Source organism: Colobus angolensis, unplaced genomic scaffold, assembly GCF_000951035.1.
Source record: "Colobus angolensis palliatus isolate OR3802 unplaced genomic scaffold, Cang.pa_1.0 Scaffold106, whole genome shotgun sequence".
Taxonomy (NCBI): domain Eukaryota; kingdom Metazoa; phylum Chordata; class Mammalia; order Primates; family Cercopithecidae; genus Colobus; species Colobus angolensis.
This window is the reverse complement of record NW_012111586.1, coordinates 2,132,626-2,150,400: the sequence shown is the minus strand read 5'-3', so window position 1 is coordinate 2,150,400 and position 17,775 is coordinate 2,132,626. Positions and strand designations below refer to the sequence as shown.

At 46.6% G+C, this 17,775-nt stretch overlaps 1 protein-coding gene across 1 annotated transcript; it reads right to left on the bottom strand.

Annotated features, from left to right (window-relative positions):
• Positions 1-517: 517 nt before the first annotated feature.
• KLF17 (Kruppel-like factor 17) lies at positions 518-14,781 on the bottom strand. Its single transcript, XM_011945925.1, has 4 exons — positions 14,649-14,781; positions 4,506-5,349; positions 3,966-4,204; positions 518-1,142 (listed from the first exon to the last, which is right to left on the bottom strand). The coding sequence occupies exons 1-3, from the start codon at positions 14,727-14,729 to the stop codon at positions 3,966-3,968; spliced, it is 1,164 nt and encodes a 387-aa protein (XP_011801315.1). The 5' UTR covers positions 14,730-14,781; the 3' UTR covers positions 518-1,142.
• Between the last annotated feature and the right edge of the window lie 2,994 nt (positions 14,782-17,775).

Sequence of the window (17,775 nt, the reverse complement as noted above, 5' to 3'; positions counted from 1 at the left end):
GGCTAATTTTTGTATTTTGTAGAGACGGGGTCTCACCTTTTTGGCCAGGCTGGTCTCGAACCTCTAACCTCAAGTGATCCGCCTGCTTCGACCTCCAAAAGTGCTGGGATTACAAGCGTGAGCCACCGCACCGGGCCCACTTTGTGCACTTCTAGTAACATCCCCCCTCCACTAGATTGTGATCTCCACAGGAGCAGGAGCCTGTTTTGCCCACCGTTGTAGTGCACATCATACACCCTGATCACCCTGGTCCTCTCCACATCTATTTCTTGGTGAAAATGCTAGACCACCAAGCAGACCTCTCATCCTACATTCCAACAACAAGCAATCTGGTTTGCTGACCCTACCCACGAGGCTGTGTGTGAGCCAGGTGGGCTGGGGAACAGAGACCAGCCCTGGCCCAGTGAACCCGAGATGGCCTGCTCCATGGAAGGGATCTGGTGCCCTGGTAGAAAGAAACTTTGAGTGCCCAAGACTTCAATCCCTGGGGCTAGGGAATGGGTCATAAATGAGCCCCTTCTGCCCCTGTTCTTTTAATCATGTCCACTCTCCTCACGTGGGAGCTTGGATGAAGGGCACCTGGATGTCCATCCCAGGTATACTGGGGCCACTAGTAACACAGACAAAGGTAGCAAAGGAGGACAGGGTCAGGGTAGGGGTGGCAGGGCAGGGACAGGCACAGGCACAGCCAGGGCTGTGGGGCTTCCCCAGAGGCCCAGATAGGCTTGAACCTGCAGAGGACCAGCTTCTCTTCTTGGCAGCACTGGGTACATTCATAAATGTTGTCTATGATCTTTCTGCTCTGCAGAGGCAGGGTGCCTTCATGCACCTCTGAATCCTTACTGCCCATGCCCTAGTTTCCAGAAGATAGACATGTCCAATGGTATATGTCTAAGAAATGGGAGGTGCAGCTAGCACCCATGAGTCCTTCGGGTCTGACGGAGGCATCTCCTTGAGAAGTCTTTCTCTGACACATCCTTTAGTTAACTTCATGCTCCTCACCATGACAGCCTTGGTGCGCTCAGTATTGTAGGCTCAAAAAACATTTGCTGAATGAATGCAGAACTTGAAGACTGCCTCTCCTCTGAAGAGTTGCCACTTCCAGTGTTCCCTGCCTGGAATCCTCTTCCTTCTTCATTCACCTGTTCAGTTTATTTCAAAATGTGAGGGATTACTAGGTGTTACACTCTTTTTTTTCTTTTTTTTCTGAGATGGAGTCTCGCTCTGTCGCCCAGGCTGGAGTGCAGTGGCACAATCTCAGCTCACTGCAAGCTCCGCCTCCCAGGTTCCGGCCATTCTCCTGCCTCAGCCTCCCGAGTAGCTGGGACTACAGGTGCCCGCCACCTCGCCCGGCTAGTTTTTTGTATTTTTTAGTAGAGATGGGGTTTCACTCTGTTAGCCAGGATGGTCTCGATCTCCTGACCTCGTGATCCGCCCGTCTCGGCCTCCCAAAGGGCTGGGATTACAGGCTTGAGCTACCGCGCCGGGCCAGGTGTTACACTCTTACTGGGCCCAGGGATTACCTGGTGATGTATTTAGCAGTCTGGGCACTGCTTCATGACAGCCTTTCTGACCCCTCCAGTTAGGGGCTCCTCCCCATGGCCACTGTACAGAGGTGGACCTCTGAGTCCCCAGATTAAGACAGTCCCTTGAGCACAGAAACCAGCTGTGATTCATCTGTGCTTGGCAGCAGCCTGGGCTCAGGAAACACCCATAGAAGGCACCATCTTCTTAGGGAAGAGACCACCTCTGGGGCAGACAGATCCTGGTTGGCGTTCTAGCTCTGCACTTGATAGCTTGGCCAAGTTCCTTTCTCTCTATCAGTTTGCTAGAGTAAAACAGCCTGCCAAGTCTAGATATGAGGTTCTAAACAACCTGGCTGGTTTGCCAGGATAGTCATTATCCCCTTAACCCCAGGGAACAGCAGGGAAAGATAGGCCACTTAATATCTGGTGCTTGGTAGTCCAGCGACCTAAGGAAGGTGGGAGGAGCAGAAATTACAGTGGGATTCATCCTTATCCGCCCCAGTCTTAGGCCCTCCTTTCCCTCCTAGCCCTCAGTCACCTAGAAAATAGAGCCTGAAAACAAGAACTAAGTACTGGTGTTTTACTTGGAGAGGTGCAAACCCAAGGCATTGGAAGTGAGAAAATGGAAGAAAAACAGGAAAGAAAGGGAAGTAACCCAAGGTGATGTGTTTAGCAGTCTGGGCACTGCTTCATGACAAGCCCTGCAGAGGCCGCAGTAGTTGTGTCCACTGGCTACTTGGGAGGTCTCCCCATTGATGGTACTGTTTTGGAGAATTGGTGCCATGCAGCAATTCATGAAAGGGAGGGGAAAAGGGGGAATTGATCTGCCTGAGTCTCACCTATCTCCCATTTTCCACTAGTTAAAAAAAATTTTTTTTTTTTTTAGATGGAGTCTTGCTCTGTCGCTCAGGCTAGAATGCAATGGTGCAATCTCAGCTCACCACAATCTCCACCTCCTAGGTTCAAGCCATTCTCCTGCCTCAGCCTCCCGAGTAACTGGGACTACAAGCACACTCCACCATGCCCAGCTAATTTTTGTATTTTTAGTAGAGACAGGGTTTCACCATATTGGCCAGGCTAGTCTCGAACTCCTGACCTTATGATCCACCTGCCTTGGCCTCCCAAAGCATTGGGATTACAAGCATGAGCCACTGCACCCAGCCTCAGATTTTATCCCATAAATACTAACTCCCAGTCAGATACCGTGGCTTATGCCTGTAATCCCAGCATTTTGGGAGGCTGAGGTGGGTGGGCCATTTGAGGTCAGGAGTTTGAGATTAGCCTGGCCAACATGGTGAAATCCTGTCTCTACAAAAAATACAAAAATTAGCCGGGCGTGGTGGTGTGTGTTTGTAATCCCAGCTATTCAGGCTCTCCTGCCTCAGGAGAATCATTTGAATCTAGGAGGCAGAGGTTGCAGTGAGCTGAGATTGCACCACTGCACTCCAGCCATGGTGACAGAGCAAGACTCTGTCTCAAATAAATAAATAAATTTTCCCATACTTCTAAGTTTGCTAGCAGAAACTTGGGATGCCAGATCCCATGCCCTATGCTAGGGCATTCCATCCAAGTTTGTGAAGTGGTGGGAAGAAACAGAAGCTCTGGGTACGTGGCCAGTGAGTGACAGGGAGAATCTGATGCCATATGTGCCATGCCCAATACAGTCCAAAACTAGTTTTTTCATTTTCTGGAAGAAGAAACAAGGCATAGTGATCCAAGAACTTTCCCAAGGTCACAAGGATATTAAGTGGCAAATTCAGGATTTGAATATAGTCTGGCTCTGGAAACTGGATTTTATGTAGCAAGCAAAGGAGTCATTAAAGGGTTTTAAGCTGGAGAGCGACAAGAAATCAAGAGCTTTTTAATGAAGCTCCCAATCTCTACTGTACTCCACATTCCCATCTGACTAAACTCCAGCAGAAGCAGGTGGCCCCAGAGAGGTTAACGGCATCCAAGACAAGGTTTGAGGAGTCTCTAACTGGCTGCAGAACTTCATGTGGGCTTCAACACTGACCCATAATCCTCCTGTCTTCATCTAATCCTACACCTACCGAAGAGAAGTTCTAGCCAGAGGCAGGTAAGATCTGTGTAGAAAAGCCAGAATGAGGCTGGGTGTGGTGGCTCATGCCTGTAATCCCAGCATTTTGGGAGGCCGAGGTGGGCAGATCACGAGGTCAGGAGATCGAGACCATCCTGGCTAACACGGTGAAACCCCGTCTCTTCTAAAAATACAAAAAGTTACCCAGGCATGGTGGCACGTGCCTGTAGTCCCAGCTACTCGGGAGGCTTAGACAGGAAAATCACTTGAACCTGGGAGGTGGAGGGTACAGTGAACCAGATCACGCCATTGCATTCCAGTCTGGGAGACCGAGTGAGACTCCATCTCAAAAAATAAAAGAAAAAAAAAGGAAAAAGCCAGAATGAGGAGAGGAGACTGACCTAAGGACCAGCAGCAGGAGGACCGTCCTGCTCTCTACTGTTGGTCTGTGGGTCTGAGGGTCCTGGCCGATGAGTTTTCTGGTGTTGCTTGAGATGGTCAGACCTCATGAACTGCCGGCTGCACTGATCACATTTATATGGTCGATATCTGGTGTGTACCCGTGTATGTCGTCTCAGCTCATCAGAACGGAAGAAAGACCACGAACAACTTCCCCAGTTGCAAGAATAGGGCCTCTCACCTGGGAATGACAAGGGAGAGATGGAATTTAGAATAGAGTAGGAAGGGAGGGGTCCGACTCTGTGAGGCAGAGCAGTCCAGGTTGAGGATTCAAAAGGGAAGGTCCAGGGAACCAGGGAGCAGCAACATAATCAGGAGTGCCCACCCTAGTCCTCCTGTATGGCAAGTCGGGGAGCCAGTCTAGCTTAGTTCTAAGCTTGGAAGAGGAAAGGCTCACCCCAAACAATTACCCACCAGTGTCCCAGGACAAATTGAATGCCCAGAGACTCCTCCATCCCCACCCCACCTGACACCTCCTTCACCTGTGTGCTTGCGCTGGTGGCTCACCAGGTGGGAGCGTTTGGTATAAGCTTTTCCGCAGTTCTCGTAGTTGCAGCGGTAAGGCCTTGCCTCCGAGGAGCCCCCTCTACCAGTCCTTTCCTGAGGCCTGGAGTTCTTCTCTGCTGTCTGTGGAGCAGGTCTGGGCTGCTCCGGTAGAAATGGGCCTTCTTGAGAGTCCGGCTGAGTCACAAGAGAGTCCTGAGACCCTAAAGCCAGCAATGACTGGGGCTCAGCTGGAGGCATCCCAAGGTCATGGGCATCTTGTGGGGGCAACATCTGAGCCACGGACGGGAGCACTGCCTGGGCCTCAGTGGAAAGCATGGTCGGGCCTAACAATGTTTCTTCAGAAGGCACTGTTGAGAGGCCAGGGTAAGGCACTGGAGGGTTCCCAGTGTGGGACATCATTGGGATTCCAGTGGAAGCCAAGACTGGCAGCCCACTGGGGGGCATCCTTAGATTCCCGCTGAAGGGCCTGGCCACCCTTGGAATATTGGGCTCTCCTATGGGCATTAGTTGGGGCCCACTGAAAATCGTCATCTCTTGCTGAGGGGGAGACACTCTCTGACAGTAAATCATCTGGGACGGAATGAGAGTCGCTTGGGGGCAGTAGCTCACACCACGCTCAGGCAGTGGCATACTGAACTGTGGCCCTCCTTCATCCATATTCTGCCCCGGCGCCTCAACAGACACCAAGGGGGACCTCAGCATCTCTGTGCTGTGAGGTAAGTGCTGAATGCTTGGTAGGCCTTGGTTCCAAGAGGTGTGCACTCCAGAGCTTCCAGAAGATGAAGACACGTTCAAGATGGGCGCTGAGTTCTCGTTATCCTTGGGGAGAAAGAGTCAGGTGATTTTTGCTCAAATTCCAGTTCCACATGTCCCTCCTCTTCGTTCCCAGACCCCATCCTAATCCAGCCCTCTGTTTCCATCTCTTGCTTGAAATATCCTGCCTCCAGACCATTTTCCAGCTTGGGCTTTCTCACATGCGGTCTGGCTGATACAAGCCCCATAGAAGCCTAGCCGTAACTCATGCCACTTTCTCTCGGACATGTTTTTGGTTTTTATGTCACGCAAAGCAACAAAGAGAACAAATAAAACAGTCCATAACCTACACCTTCAGCAAAACTCTGAGAAAATGTTCAGACTCCAATTTATTTTTTTCTTTTTTTTGAGACAGTTTCACTCTTGTTGCCCAGACTGGAGTGCAATGGTGCGATCTCGGCTCACCACAACCTCTGTCTCCTGGGTTCAAGTGATTCTCCTGCCTCAGCCTCGTGAGTAGCTGGGATTATAGGCATGCACCACCACGCCCGGCTAATTTTGTATTTTTCGTAGAGACGGGGTTTCTCCATGTTGGTCAGGCTGATCTCGAACTCCCGATCTCAGGTGATCTGCCTGCCTCAGCCTCCCAAAGTGCTGGGATTACAGGCGTGAGCCACCGCGCCTGGCCCAAATTCCAAATTATACATAAGTGTGAAAGTGAAAGAACATCCTAAACCAGCAGAACGGGTGCAAAAAGCCACAAAGATAGAAGGAATTGAGGCTGCAGATGGGTCTTGGCTTTAGCAAAACTTAGACATCATCTGCAAATATTTGCCTATGGAAGAGCATCTGCCCTGAGTGGAAACTGCCTGGGCAGGTCTGAGATCAAGCATTGGTGGAGATATGGGGGAAAGGCAGATGTGAAAAAAACACTTCTTAAAAAAAAGGATGGGGATTGCCTGGAAGTCAGGGGCAGTATCCCTCGATGACTGACTTGCATGAAGGGTAGGAAAGAGATTGGTGGTAGAAGGTCTTAAAATAGGATAGGAGCCAAGAACCATGTTTTTAAAAACTGTCAATAGGCCAGGCACGGCAGCTCACAACTGTGTAATCCCAGCACTTTGGGAGGCCAAGGCAGGTGCATTGCTTGAGCTCAGAAATTTCAAAAACAAAAACAAAATCAGCTAGGTATGGTGGTGTGTGCCTGTAGTCCCAGCTACTTGGGAGGCTGAGGCAGGAGAATCACTTGAGTCCAGGAGGCAGAGGTTGCAGTGAGCTGAGATTGTGCCACTGTACTCCAGCCTGTGCTGACAGAGTGAGACCCTGTCTCAAGCAGACAAGCAACAAGCAACAACAACAACAACAAAATCCATTACTGTAGCAATAGAAGAGGGAGCTGTTGAGTTGAGAAACCAATAAAGCTACCCCATCATCTCCTATTCACTCTTCAATTGGGATGGTCCAGAAAAGAACAATCCATTCAAATATGACAACCAAAAGAGAAGTTTAAAATAGGGTATCCATACAAGATACTAAACCATCAAGAAAGAAATTGAAGATTGCAATAAAAAAAAATCACCAGAAAATTATTGCTACAAATCAAGGGAAAATGTAACAACATTCAAACACAAGAAAGAGAAGAGAAGAGAAGCAAAGACAAGAGAAGAGAAGAGATCGACTCGCCGAGGCGGACAGATTACTTGAGGTCAGGAGTTCAAAGAAGGAAGGAAGGAAGGAAAGAAGGAAGGAAGGGAAGGAGGGAGGAAAGAAGGCAAAACTTGAAGCAATTACAACTTTTGCAGCAATTATAGGAACATCACAGGACAGAAATAGGGAAATTCAAAACAAAACATCCAGACGACAGGATAGGAGTTATATTAGAGAGTAGGGAATGGGGAAAGATAAGAAAGGGACACTGGACGGGCTTCTATTTCTTGACCTGTATGACAGTTTCACAGGTTTTACTTTGTAACAGTTCATTACTTTGTAGAAGCTGTACTTACATTCACTTTTCTGTTTGAGTGTTATTTTTAGCAATATGGTTTAAAATAAGTTAGTAATGCTGGGCACAGTGGCTCATGCCTGTGATCCTAGATCCTTGGGAGGCCCAGGTGGAAGGATCGCTTGAGTTCAGGAGTTCAAGACAAGCCTGAACAACATAGGGAATCCTCATCTCTACAAAGAACAAAAAACTAGCCAGGCATGGTAGCATGTGCCTGTGGTCCCAGCCATTCAGGAAACTGAAGTGGAAAGGATCACTTGAACCTGGGAAGTCGAAGCTGCAGCGAGCTGTGATCGCATCACTGCGGTCCAGCCTAGGTGACAGAGTGAGGCCCCATCTCAAAAAAAAATAATAATAATAATGCTAAATTTAAATAGGCAATATTCTATACAAATTCACAGTGTAAAAATACATTTTTTTTTTAGCTCTGTCCAGTAAAATAGCCCATCGAAGCAACTGTGACTCTAATAACAATGCGTGCCTCTAGAGCCTAGACTTGTCTCTAATTCTATTCCTTGCTAAAAGTTAGACCAAGAATTTCCTGACTCCAAGACTGGGAAAAGGAAGGTTTAAGGGAGGCTGGTACATTTCGTGCCTGAAAATAAGAGAGCTTTCAAAGATTAGGATTGGGTCAAAAGGAGACACGAAGTGATATCAAGGAAGATAGCAGGGTAGGAAGCACCAGCAACATGTATCCCCAGCAAGGTAACTATCACACTGGCAGCATTTGCCTGTTAGAAGTTTTTTGGAACGGTGCAGGGTTTTAAGGCTTGTACCTTCCAAGGGAAGGCTTTGAAAGTAAATTGCAGTTAATTTTGGTCAACCTAAATTCTTAGGTGGGTAGTAACTACCCATATACACCCCATGTTCCTGGAGCAACTTGCACGAGCCAGAGTGGGCAATAAAAACCTTGTCCTCCAAATACTGGGGATCTATGTCCTGATTGTTATTTGCTGTTTCTGATTATGAGGTACAGACAAGGTAGGCAGCCATTGTGGCAACTCAACCCCCAGTGTTACAAACCCCTCCCCTTCCCACTGAAGAGACTTCCAGATATGAATACAAACATCCAAGCAGCTCAACAAAATTCAAGTAGGATAAACTCACAGACCTATACCAAGAAACATTATAATAAAACAGTTGAGGCCAGGGGCGGTGGCTCACGCCTGTAATTCCAACACTTTTGGAGGCCAAGGCAGGTGGATCACTTGAGGTCAGAAGTTCAAGGCCAGCCTGGCCAACATGGTGAAACCCCGTCTCAACTAAAAATACAAAAATTAGCCAGGTGTGGTGGCAGGTCCCTGTAATCCCTGCTACTCAGGAGGCTGAGGCAGGAGAATCGCTTGAACCCAGGAGGCGGAGATCGTGCTATTTATTGCATTCCAGAGAGCGAGACCCTGTCTCAAAAATAAAAAATAAAAATAAAACTGTTGAAAACCCAAGACAAAGAGAGAATCTTGAAAATAGCAAGAGAAGTGACTCAGCGCTTATAGGGGATCCCACAAATTACCTGTAGTTCTTTAATCAAAAACCTTGGACACTAAGATCATGGGTTGATATATTCAAAGTACTAAAGGAAAAAAAATAACTATCAACCATCCTATATATGGCAAAACTGTCTTTCCAAAATGAGGAAGAAATTAGACATTCCAAGATAGGCAAAAGCTGAGAGACCATTACCACTAGACATGTCCTGCAAGAAACGCTAATTGCAGTCCTTCAGGTTGAAATGAAACAACACTAGACAGTAGCTTGAAGCCATGTGAAGAAATCCGTCATAAGAAAAATTTCTGATAAGGGTAATATATGGACAATGATAAAAGTGAGTATTATTTTAACTTTGGTATGTAACTCCACTTTTTGTTTTCTACATGATTTAAAAGAATGCATAGCCGGGCGCGGTGGCTCAAGCCTGTAATCCCAGCACTTTGGGAGGCTGAGATTGGCGGATCACGAGGTCAGGAGATCGAGACCATCCTGGCTAACACGGTGAAACCCCGTCTCTACTAAAAATACAAAAAAAACTAGCCGGGCGTGGGGGCGGGCGCCTGTAGTCCCAGCTACTGGGGAGGCTGAGGCAGGAGAATGGCGTAAACCCGGGAGGCGGAGCTTGCAGTGAGCTGAGATCCGGCCACTGCACTCCAGTCCGGGCGACAGAGCGAGACTCCACCTCAAAAAAAATAAAAAATTAAAAAAATTAAAAAAAAATAAAAAAAAAGAATGCATAAAATTTATGATCTTATTTTTTGACATACGATGCATAAAAATGTAATTTTGTGAGATCAGTAACTGAAAAGAGGTGGGAATGGAGCTATACAGAAGTTTTTATGTGCTATTAAAGTTAATCTGGTATAAATTCAAATTAGAATGTTATAAGTAGGATGTCAAATGTATTCCCCATGGCAACCACAAAGAAAATAGCTAGAGAATATATGCAAAAGGGGCCAGGCACAGCAGCTCACGCCTGTAATCCCAACATTTTGGGAGACCGAGGTGTGTGGATCACTTGAGATCAGGAGTTCGAGACCAGCCTGGCCAACATGGTAAAACCCCATCTCTACTAAAAATATAAAAATTAGCCGAGCATGGTGGCACATGCCTGTAGTCCCAGCTACTCGGGAGGCTGAGGCAGGAGAATCACTTGAACCTGGGAGGTAGAGGTTGCAGTCAGCTGAGATCCAGCCACTGCACTCCAGCCTGGGCAACAGAGCGAGACTCTGTCTCCAAAAAAAAAAAAAATACACACACACACACACACACACACACACACACACAAAAGGAAATTGTGTTATAAGGAAATGTAAGTTTCACTATAAAAAAATCAATTAAACAAAAAGACAATACTGGAAATGAGGAAAAAAATGGCAGAATTAAATCCTGCCTTGCAAGTAAAATACTTTAGAAAGTAAATGGATAATACTTTCCAAAAGACAGATATTGGCAGAATGGATTAAAAATGGATAGTAGATCACAAATTAAGTCTCAATAGATTTTAAAAGAAAGACACTTTTCCCTTGCCGCTTTTAGAAAAAAAGCAAAAAAAAAAAAAGGTATCATAAGGTATCATACAAAGAATATTCTCTGACCCACAACCAGATAAACTAGAAAATTTACAAATCTCTGGAAATTAAACAGCACTCTCTGAAACAATGGGTCAAATAAAAAAATCACAATGAAAATTAGAAAATACTTAGAGACCAATAAAAAATGAAAACATAGCTACCAAATCTTATGGGATACAGCAAAAGCAGTGGTAAGGGGAAAATCTACTGGTTTAAATGCTTACAATAAAAAAGATCTCAAACCAACAACATAGCTTTATACCTTAAAGAACTAGAAAAATACACTAAACCCCAAACCAGCAGAAGGAAGGAATGAGAAAAATCAATGAAATTAAGTTCTTAGGAAAGATTAACAACATTGCCAAACATTTAGCTAGATCAACTAAGGAAAAAGAAAAAGCTCAAATGATTAAATATGAGAAATGAAATTGGAGACATTATAATACAGTACTGTGAAAAATTTCACACCAACAAACTGGATAACCTGGATAAAATGGACAAATTCCTAGAAACACAAAACCTATCAAGACTATCACAGGTTGAACATTTTGAGACTATGAAGCAGGTGGATAGCTTGAGGCCCAGAGTTCAAGACCAGCCCGGGCAACATGGTGAGACCCCCATCTCTACAAAAAAAATTAAAAATTGCCAGGTGTGGTGGCAAGTGTCTGTAGTCCCAGCTACTCCAGAGGCTGAGATGTGAGTGGTGCAATCAATCACGGCTCATTTTGAGCTGGAATACAGTGGTATGATCATGGCTCACTGCAACCTCAAGTCACAAAAGCTGAGCTCTTATCCTAACTTTGAACATTACTAATTGAAGTGATTAAATTAAGCATTTATTCTGCCTCTAAAAGAAAAAAAATTTCAAAATTACCAGATGATTGCAGTTAAATATTAATTCCTACTTTACAGAAGAATGCAAACTAATAAATGTAGAATGAATGGTGGAATTACAAAATTTATTTTTCTGCCAGGTCCAGTGACTCACGCCTGTAATCCCAGCACTTTGGGAGGCCGAGGTGGATCACTTGAGGTCAGGAGTTCAAGACCAGCCTGGCCAATATGGCAAAACCCTGTCTCTACTAAAAATACAAAAAATTAGCTGGGCGTGGTGGTGCATGCCTGTAATCCCAGCTACTCGGGAGGCTGAGGCACGAGAATTGCTTGAACCTGGGAGGCAGAAGTTGCAGTGAGCCAAGATCGTGCCACTGCACTCCAGCCTGGGGGAGAGAGTGAGACTCTGTCTCAAAAAAAAAGAAAAGAAAAGGAAAAGAAAATGTATTTTGCCACCCCTAAGGAAATTTAATTGAGGAAAAATTTAAATGTGGTGTTAAAACCAGTAGGTGAATGGCTGGTAGGGAACTGGACATTGGATACACACAAAGCAGAATCACAGAGATTACTTTCTGACCGCAAGGTAAATTTCAATAGAGAGATCAATGAGGCTTTTCACTACCTTAATACAAGTATCACCAAATGGTAGCCAGGTGTGTCTCCTGTTGTTATGCAGGATAAAACCTGCATGAGGCATGAGGCACTCTTGCCAAAAATCTTGAATCCAGTTAAGCTGTAAGTTCTACTCATAACTTAAAGGTAATACAAGTGATAGAAGATAAAGCTAAATGCTATCATGAGGAAGCAATCTGATATATCTGAAAGGAACATTCTATAAGACAAAAGTTAGCATCATGAAAAACTGAATCCCAATCATGAAAAAATAAAACTATTCTAATTTCAGAGACTCAAGGGACATAATCACCAGATACAGTGTATGGTCTTAAATTCTGGTTTGGACATACCAGCTACGAAGTACATTTTAGGAATAGCTAGGGGCATTTGAATAAGGCTTGCATCTAAGATGATTTAAAGGAATTATCAGCTGGGCGTGGCGGCTCACGCCTGTAATCCCAGCACTTTGGGAGGCTAAGGCGGGTAGATCATTTGAGGGCAGAAGATTGAGACCAGCCTGACAAACATAGCAAAACCTCTCTACTGAAAATACAAAAAATTAGCTGGGTGGAGTGGCACACGCCTGTAATCCCAGCTACCTGGGGGGAGGCTGAGGCACGAGAATTGCTTGAACCTGGGAAGCAGAAGTTGCAGTGAGCCGAGACGCGCCACTACACCCCAGCCTGGACAACAGCGCCAAGACCCTGTCTCAAAAAAAAGTGTATATATATATATATATATATACAGACACACACACACACACACACACACACATATATACAATTTTGATACACTTGATTATGTGGTTTTGGCTATAGAGGAAAATGTTCTTTTTAAAAAAAAACTCTAGAAGAGTTGGGAAGATCTTGTTTTATTTTTAATTTAAATAATTTTAGAGACAGGATCTCACTATGTTGCCCAGGCTGGAGTGTAGTGGCTATTCACAAGTGTGATTGTGGTGCACCACAGCCTAAAACCGAGCTCAAACGATCCTTCTGCTTCAGCCTCCTAGGCCGCTGGGACTACAGGTGTGAGCCACCGTGCCTGGCCTTATCACTTTTATTTACCACTATATGCTCAGCAACTAGCATAAGACAGACATATAATAGGAACTAGGTAAATGACTATTGTGTGGGCACCTCTTGGGTGCTCAGCCTGTCTTTCCTAACTCTCAGCAATGGCCCTCTCGTTTTCCCAGTCCTTCATGGCAAATTAAGTTGTCTAAACATGCCTTCACCACTACTTTGCCTTATGATTCTCCCAAATTCGCTCTGGCCTCCGTCTCTCCACAGAGCCAGCTTGCATAAAGGTCACCACTGACAACTTCCATCCCACTATGACCCAGCAGCACTTTCCAGACTCCTGACTTGACCTCTCAGGAGATTATACGACCACTGGCCACACCCTTCTTATAATGCTTCCCTTGGCCTCTCACACGCATGGACACACTTTCCGACCTTTTCTCCTTCTTTTTTCTCAGACCCCCTCCTTCACAGTCTCTTTTGCAGATTTCTCTTTCTCTACTCTCTCTGGGCAAACTTCCCCATGCCAGTGGATCTGTTTCTGTTTATAGTACAACTATTCCTAAATCTATAGCTCTGGCGAAGATGGCTCCTGAATTTTCCAGCTACCTACTGTTTGGGTCCTTTTGGATGGCCCACGGGTTCTTCCAATGGACTGTGTCCAAAATTCACTGTCATCTTTGCCCACCTCCCCCAAACAACGGATTAACCTAGTCCTTCTCACCCTTCTTTCTCGCTCAGAAAATATCACTGCCGTCACTCAATTGTGCAAGCAAGAAATCTGTTACTCTAGATGTCTCCCTCACCACTTGGGACCAATGATTGTGGTCCCTGCCTCCAAAACATCTCCACAATCGATGATACATCTAGCTTCTCCATCTCCACTCTCACTTCTCTAGGTAGGCCGCCATTTGAATTCTCACCTGGATTATCACAAAAGCTTTCTAACTATTGCCTTGAATCCAGCCCACATCCACCAGGACACTCCTTTGAAAATGCAAATCTAATTGAGACAGATTATGTTTAAACTCATCAATGGCTTCCCACTGCTCTTGGAATAAACAATCCCTGAATGATCTCAATGTGTCCCTGGAGCCACCCTCCCATCACTGTCTAGGCCCTGGTCTTTCAGTTCCTCCTAAGAGGAAGCATACAGCCTGTGGTCTCAGACCTGGGAACCCTTCACCTGACCGGTTCTCTAGTCCCAGAACACAGTCTTAGCTGTCTCCTAAGCCTCCCAAACCGGGTCAAACACCCTTGATATCTGCTCCCATGCGCCCCTGACTTCTCCTTCATGTAACGCTGTACAATTCCAATCATTCAGCTAACGATTTATTAATAAAATATTATATAGATCTGTTTCATGGTAAATTCATCATTGTATTTCCACAGTCTGGCAAAAGCCTACCACGTAGCAGGGCTCCAATTAACTTTTTTTTTTTCCTGCCATTTCCTGCTCACTTCCTGACTTGGTCTTTGTTGTCCCGCCTACTCAAGTCCCTGGCCAGAAAGTTGCCTGGAACCCTCTTACCCTGGATGCACCCAACACAAGCTCTACTGCTGGGCGAACATTATTGAAATAAACGACGTATGATTTACACCCTCAATCTCACAACCCTCCCTTTCCAGTCCCTCCCCAATCTCGCATCCCTTCCTTTGCAACCCCTCCCCAATCTCCCATTCCTTCCTTTGCAACCCCTCCCCTCGGATTTCCACCCCTCGGCTTTCTGCTTCCCTCTGCCTCCCGTCTCCTACACGGCCTCCCCTCCCCGCCGCCCCCTAGCATGGGCCCGCCCCCGGCCTGCCAGGAGCTGACACCTGACTCACCTGGGCAGCCTGGTGCGCCACTTGCCATCGGCTCAGCTCCCCAGCCTCCTGTTCCATCTCAGTCTGCGGTCGGTTGTACATGAAGACTGGGTGGGGTCTAGACTCTCTACTGAACAGACAGGAAACCAGCCACCACGGCGTCGCAGGCGGGTATCGGGACATCGCTACACCACAATCACCTTCTATTTACCTATTTACAGCTGCGCCAGGGGGCGGAGTCAACCCCACCCGTCCCGCCCTGCGCCGCCCCCGCAGCCCTGCCCTAGGCTGCCCATCCCAACCAAGGCGGCATCACCGACAGCCACCTCAGGCCTTGAACGCTTCCTAAAGGAAGTTGGTCCGCCCACCCAACCCACCCATTCCACCCTTCAGTCTGAGCAACTGTTTCACCCAAGTAGGGGCTGAGGACACCCAGGTCTCAGACTCCAGCCAGGAGGAGGCTGGAGAGAGAGGCAAGGCTGGGTGTAGGGCGTCTGCCGATAGGAGAGCCTCCACCAGCACTCTATCAGGTCGGGAGCTTGCCATAAGCTTTGGGAGGACTGGAGCTTTTCTGCTACAGTCTCTGCACCTCTGTCCCTTGTCTGTACGAACTGAAGACTGGGAGCTTCATGGCCCAATCTATTTATTCCACAGTGTTTACTGAGTGCCCAGTGTGTGTTGGGCATTGATCTCTGAACTAGGGGTAAAATGGTGAACAGGACAGAACCAAGTCCTTGCTGTCAATTTCCATTTTACATGGGCAGACAAGAAATGAGTAATAAAGTTGTTAACTATTATAATTTTAGACGGTGGTGAGTGCTATGGAAAACCAAAAGACAAATGTGAGCTGAAAACGAAATGTCTGAAAGGAGCCAGCCATAGGAAGATTGAAAGGCTCTGAGGCAAGAAAGAGCCCGACAGTGCTAGAAGGAAATTGAAGGCAGGGTGACCACAGTGATACCACATGGGCAGTGACACGAGGACAGAGGGATAGGGCCTTGAAGACAGCAGAAAGGAGTTTGGATTTTATTCTGGAACTTGATATGATCTGATACATGTTTTTAAAGTAAACCATTTGGTTCCTTATGGATTATAAAGGGCCAGAGGGGTGCAGAGACACCAGTTAGAAATCTAAAGGAGCTGTGGCTGGGAGCAGTGGTTCATGTCTGTAATGCCAGCACTTTGGGAGGCTGAGGTGGGTGGATCACCTGAGGTTGGGAGTTTGAGACCAGCCTGACCAACATGGAGAAACCTACTAAAAATACAAAATTAGCCGGGCGTGGTGGTGCATGTCTGTAATCCCAGCTACTCAGGAGGCTGAGGCAGGAGAATCACTTGAACCTGGGAGGCGGAGGTTACAGTGAGCCGAGATCGCACCATTGCACTCCAGCCTGGGCAACAAGAGTGAAACTCCGTCTCAAAAAATAAAATAAAATAAATCTAAAAGAGCTGTCCAAGAAGGAGATGTCAGTGTTTGGTCATGGAGGTGGTGCCCACCTGTAGTCCCAGCTGCTCAGGAGGCTGAGGCGGGAGACCACTTGAGCCCAGGAGTTCTGGGCTGTAGTGTGCTGTGCTAATCTGGTGTCCACACTAAGTTCAGCATTAGTATGGTGAGCTCCCAGGAGTGGGGCACCACCAGGTTGCCTAAGGAGGGATGAACCGGTCCAGGTCAGAAATGGAGTAGGTCAAAACTCATGCTGATCAGTGATGGGATTACTGCACTTGTGAACGGCCAGTGCACTCCACCCTTGGCAACATAGTGAGATCCCATGTCTAAAAAAAAAGAAAAAAAAAAAATGGAAAACTGGACTTGTAATGGATCAGAAGGGGGTAGGAAGGAAGGGAAAGAGGAATCAAAGAGACTCCTAGATTATTGGCTTGAGCAACTGTGTGATGATCATGCCACTTGGTATATGGAAAGATAGGAAGAGGAGCAGATTTGGAGGTGGCTGAAACAAGAATTCCATTTTAGACATTGATTTTGAGATGTCTATTAATTATGCTCAGAGAAGGTCAGGGCTATAAATGTAAACTTGGGTGTTGTCAGCATAGAGATGGTAGTTAGAGTGGATGCTATCAACACTGGAGATAGTTTGAGAAAAGGACAGAGGACAGAGCCTGGGGACTCTTACATTGAAAGTACAGCAGAACAGCAAAGTCATCCAAAGAGCCTGAGAGGTTGAGATAAACAGGTAAGTGACTACTGGATTTGGCAAGAGGGAGGTCACTGGTGACTCTGACAAAACCAAGTGTAGTAAGATGGAAGCCTGATTGGACTGGACTGCCAAGGGAACAGGAGTTGATGGAGTGGGACATTGTCTCTAAACTCTAAACAAAGAAGTTTTGCTACGAATGAGAGCAGAAAAATGAGGTGGCAGTTAAGGGAGGGCATATTATAGGCTGATGGGGATGCACCAAAGGAGAAACTGACACAGAAATAGAGGGCTCAATTATAAGAGCAAAGTCGTGGATGAATCACGAAAGGACAGGATCTGGAGTACCAATAGACAAGTGGGCCTTCGGTGAGAGCAGGGATATTTGCTCTATCATAACAAGTGGGGTAAGAAGGCTCTTATGTATCTTAGGGTCCCCAACTACTAGCATGAAGTGGGGCTGAGAGCAGGCCCTTGAGAAATGGTGGCTATGATTCTATGGCTAACAACTGCTCAGCTCTCAACTCCAGGATCACCTCCTTCTGGGGCCATCTCTGACTCCCATTTGATGCCTCTTTCAGTTCCCACATACCTAGTGTTTATCCCAACTTGGCATTTAGGAGATATTTGTAGAATGGATCATGTTTGACACACAGAGCAGATCATTTTTATACTCCCCTCCTCTAAAGATAAAATTATTACCATAGGCCGGGCACGGTGGCTCATGCCTGTAATCCCAGCACCTTGGGAGGCCGAGACGGGCTGATCACAAGGTCAGGAGATAGAGACCATCTTGGCTGACACGGTGAAACCCTGTTTCCACTAAAAATACAGAAAAGTTAGCCAGGCATGGTGGCAGGCACCTGTAGTCCCAGCTATTCGGGAGGCTGAGGCAGGAGGATGGTGTGAACCCAGGAGGCGGAGCTTGCAGTGAGCTGAGATCGTGCCACTGCACTCCAGCCTGGGTGACTGAGCAAGACTCTGTCTCAAAAAAA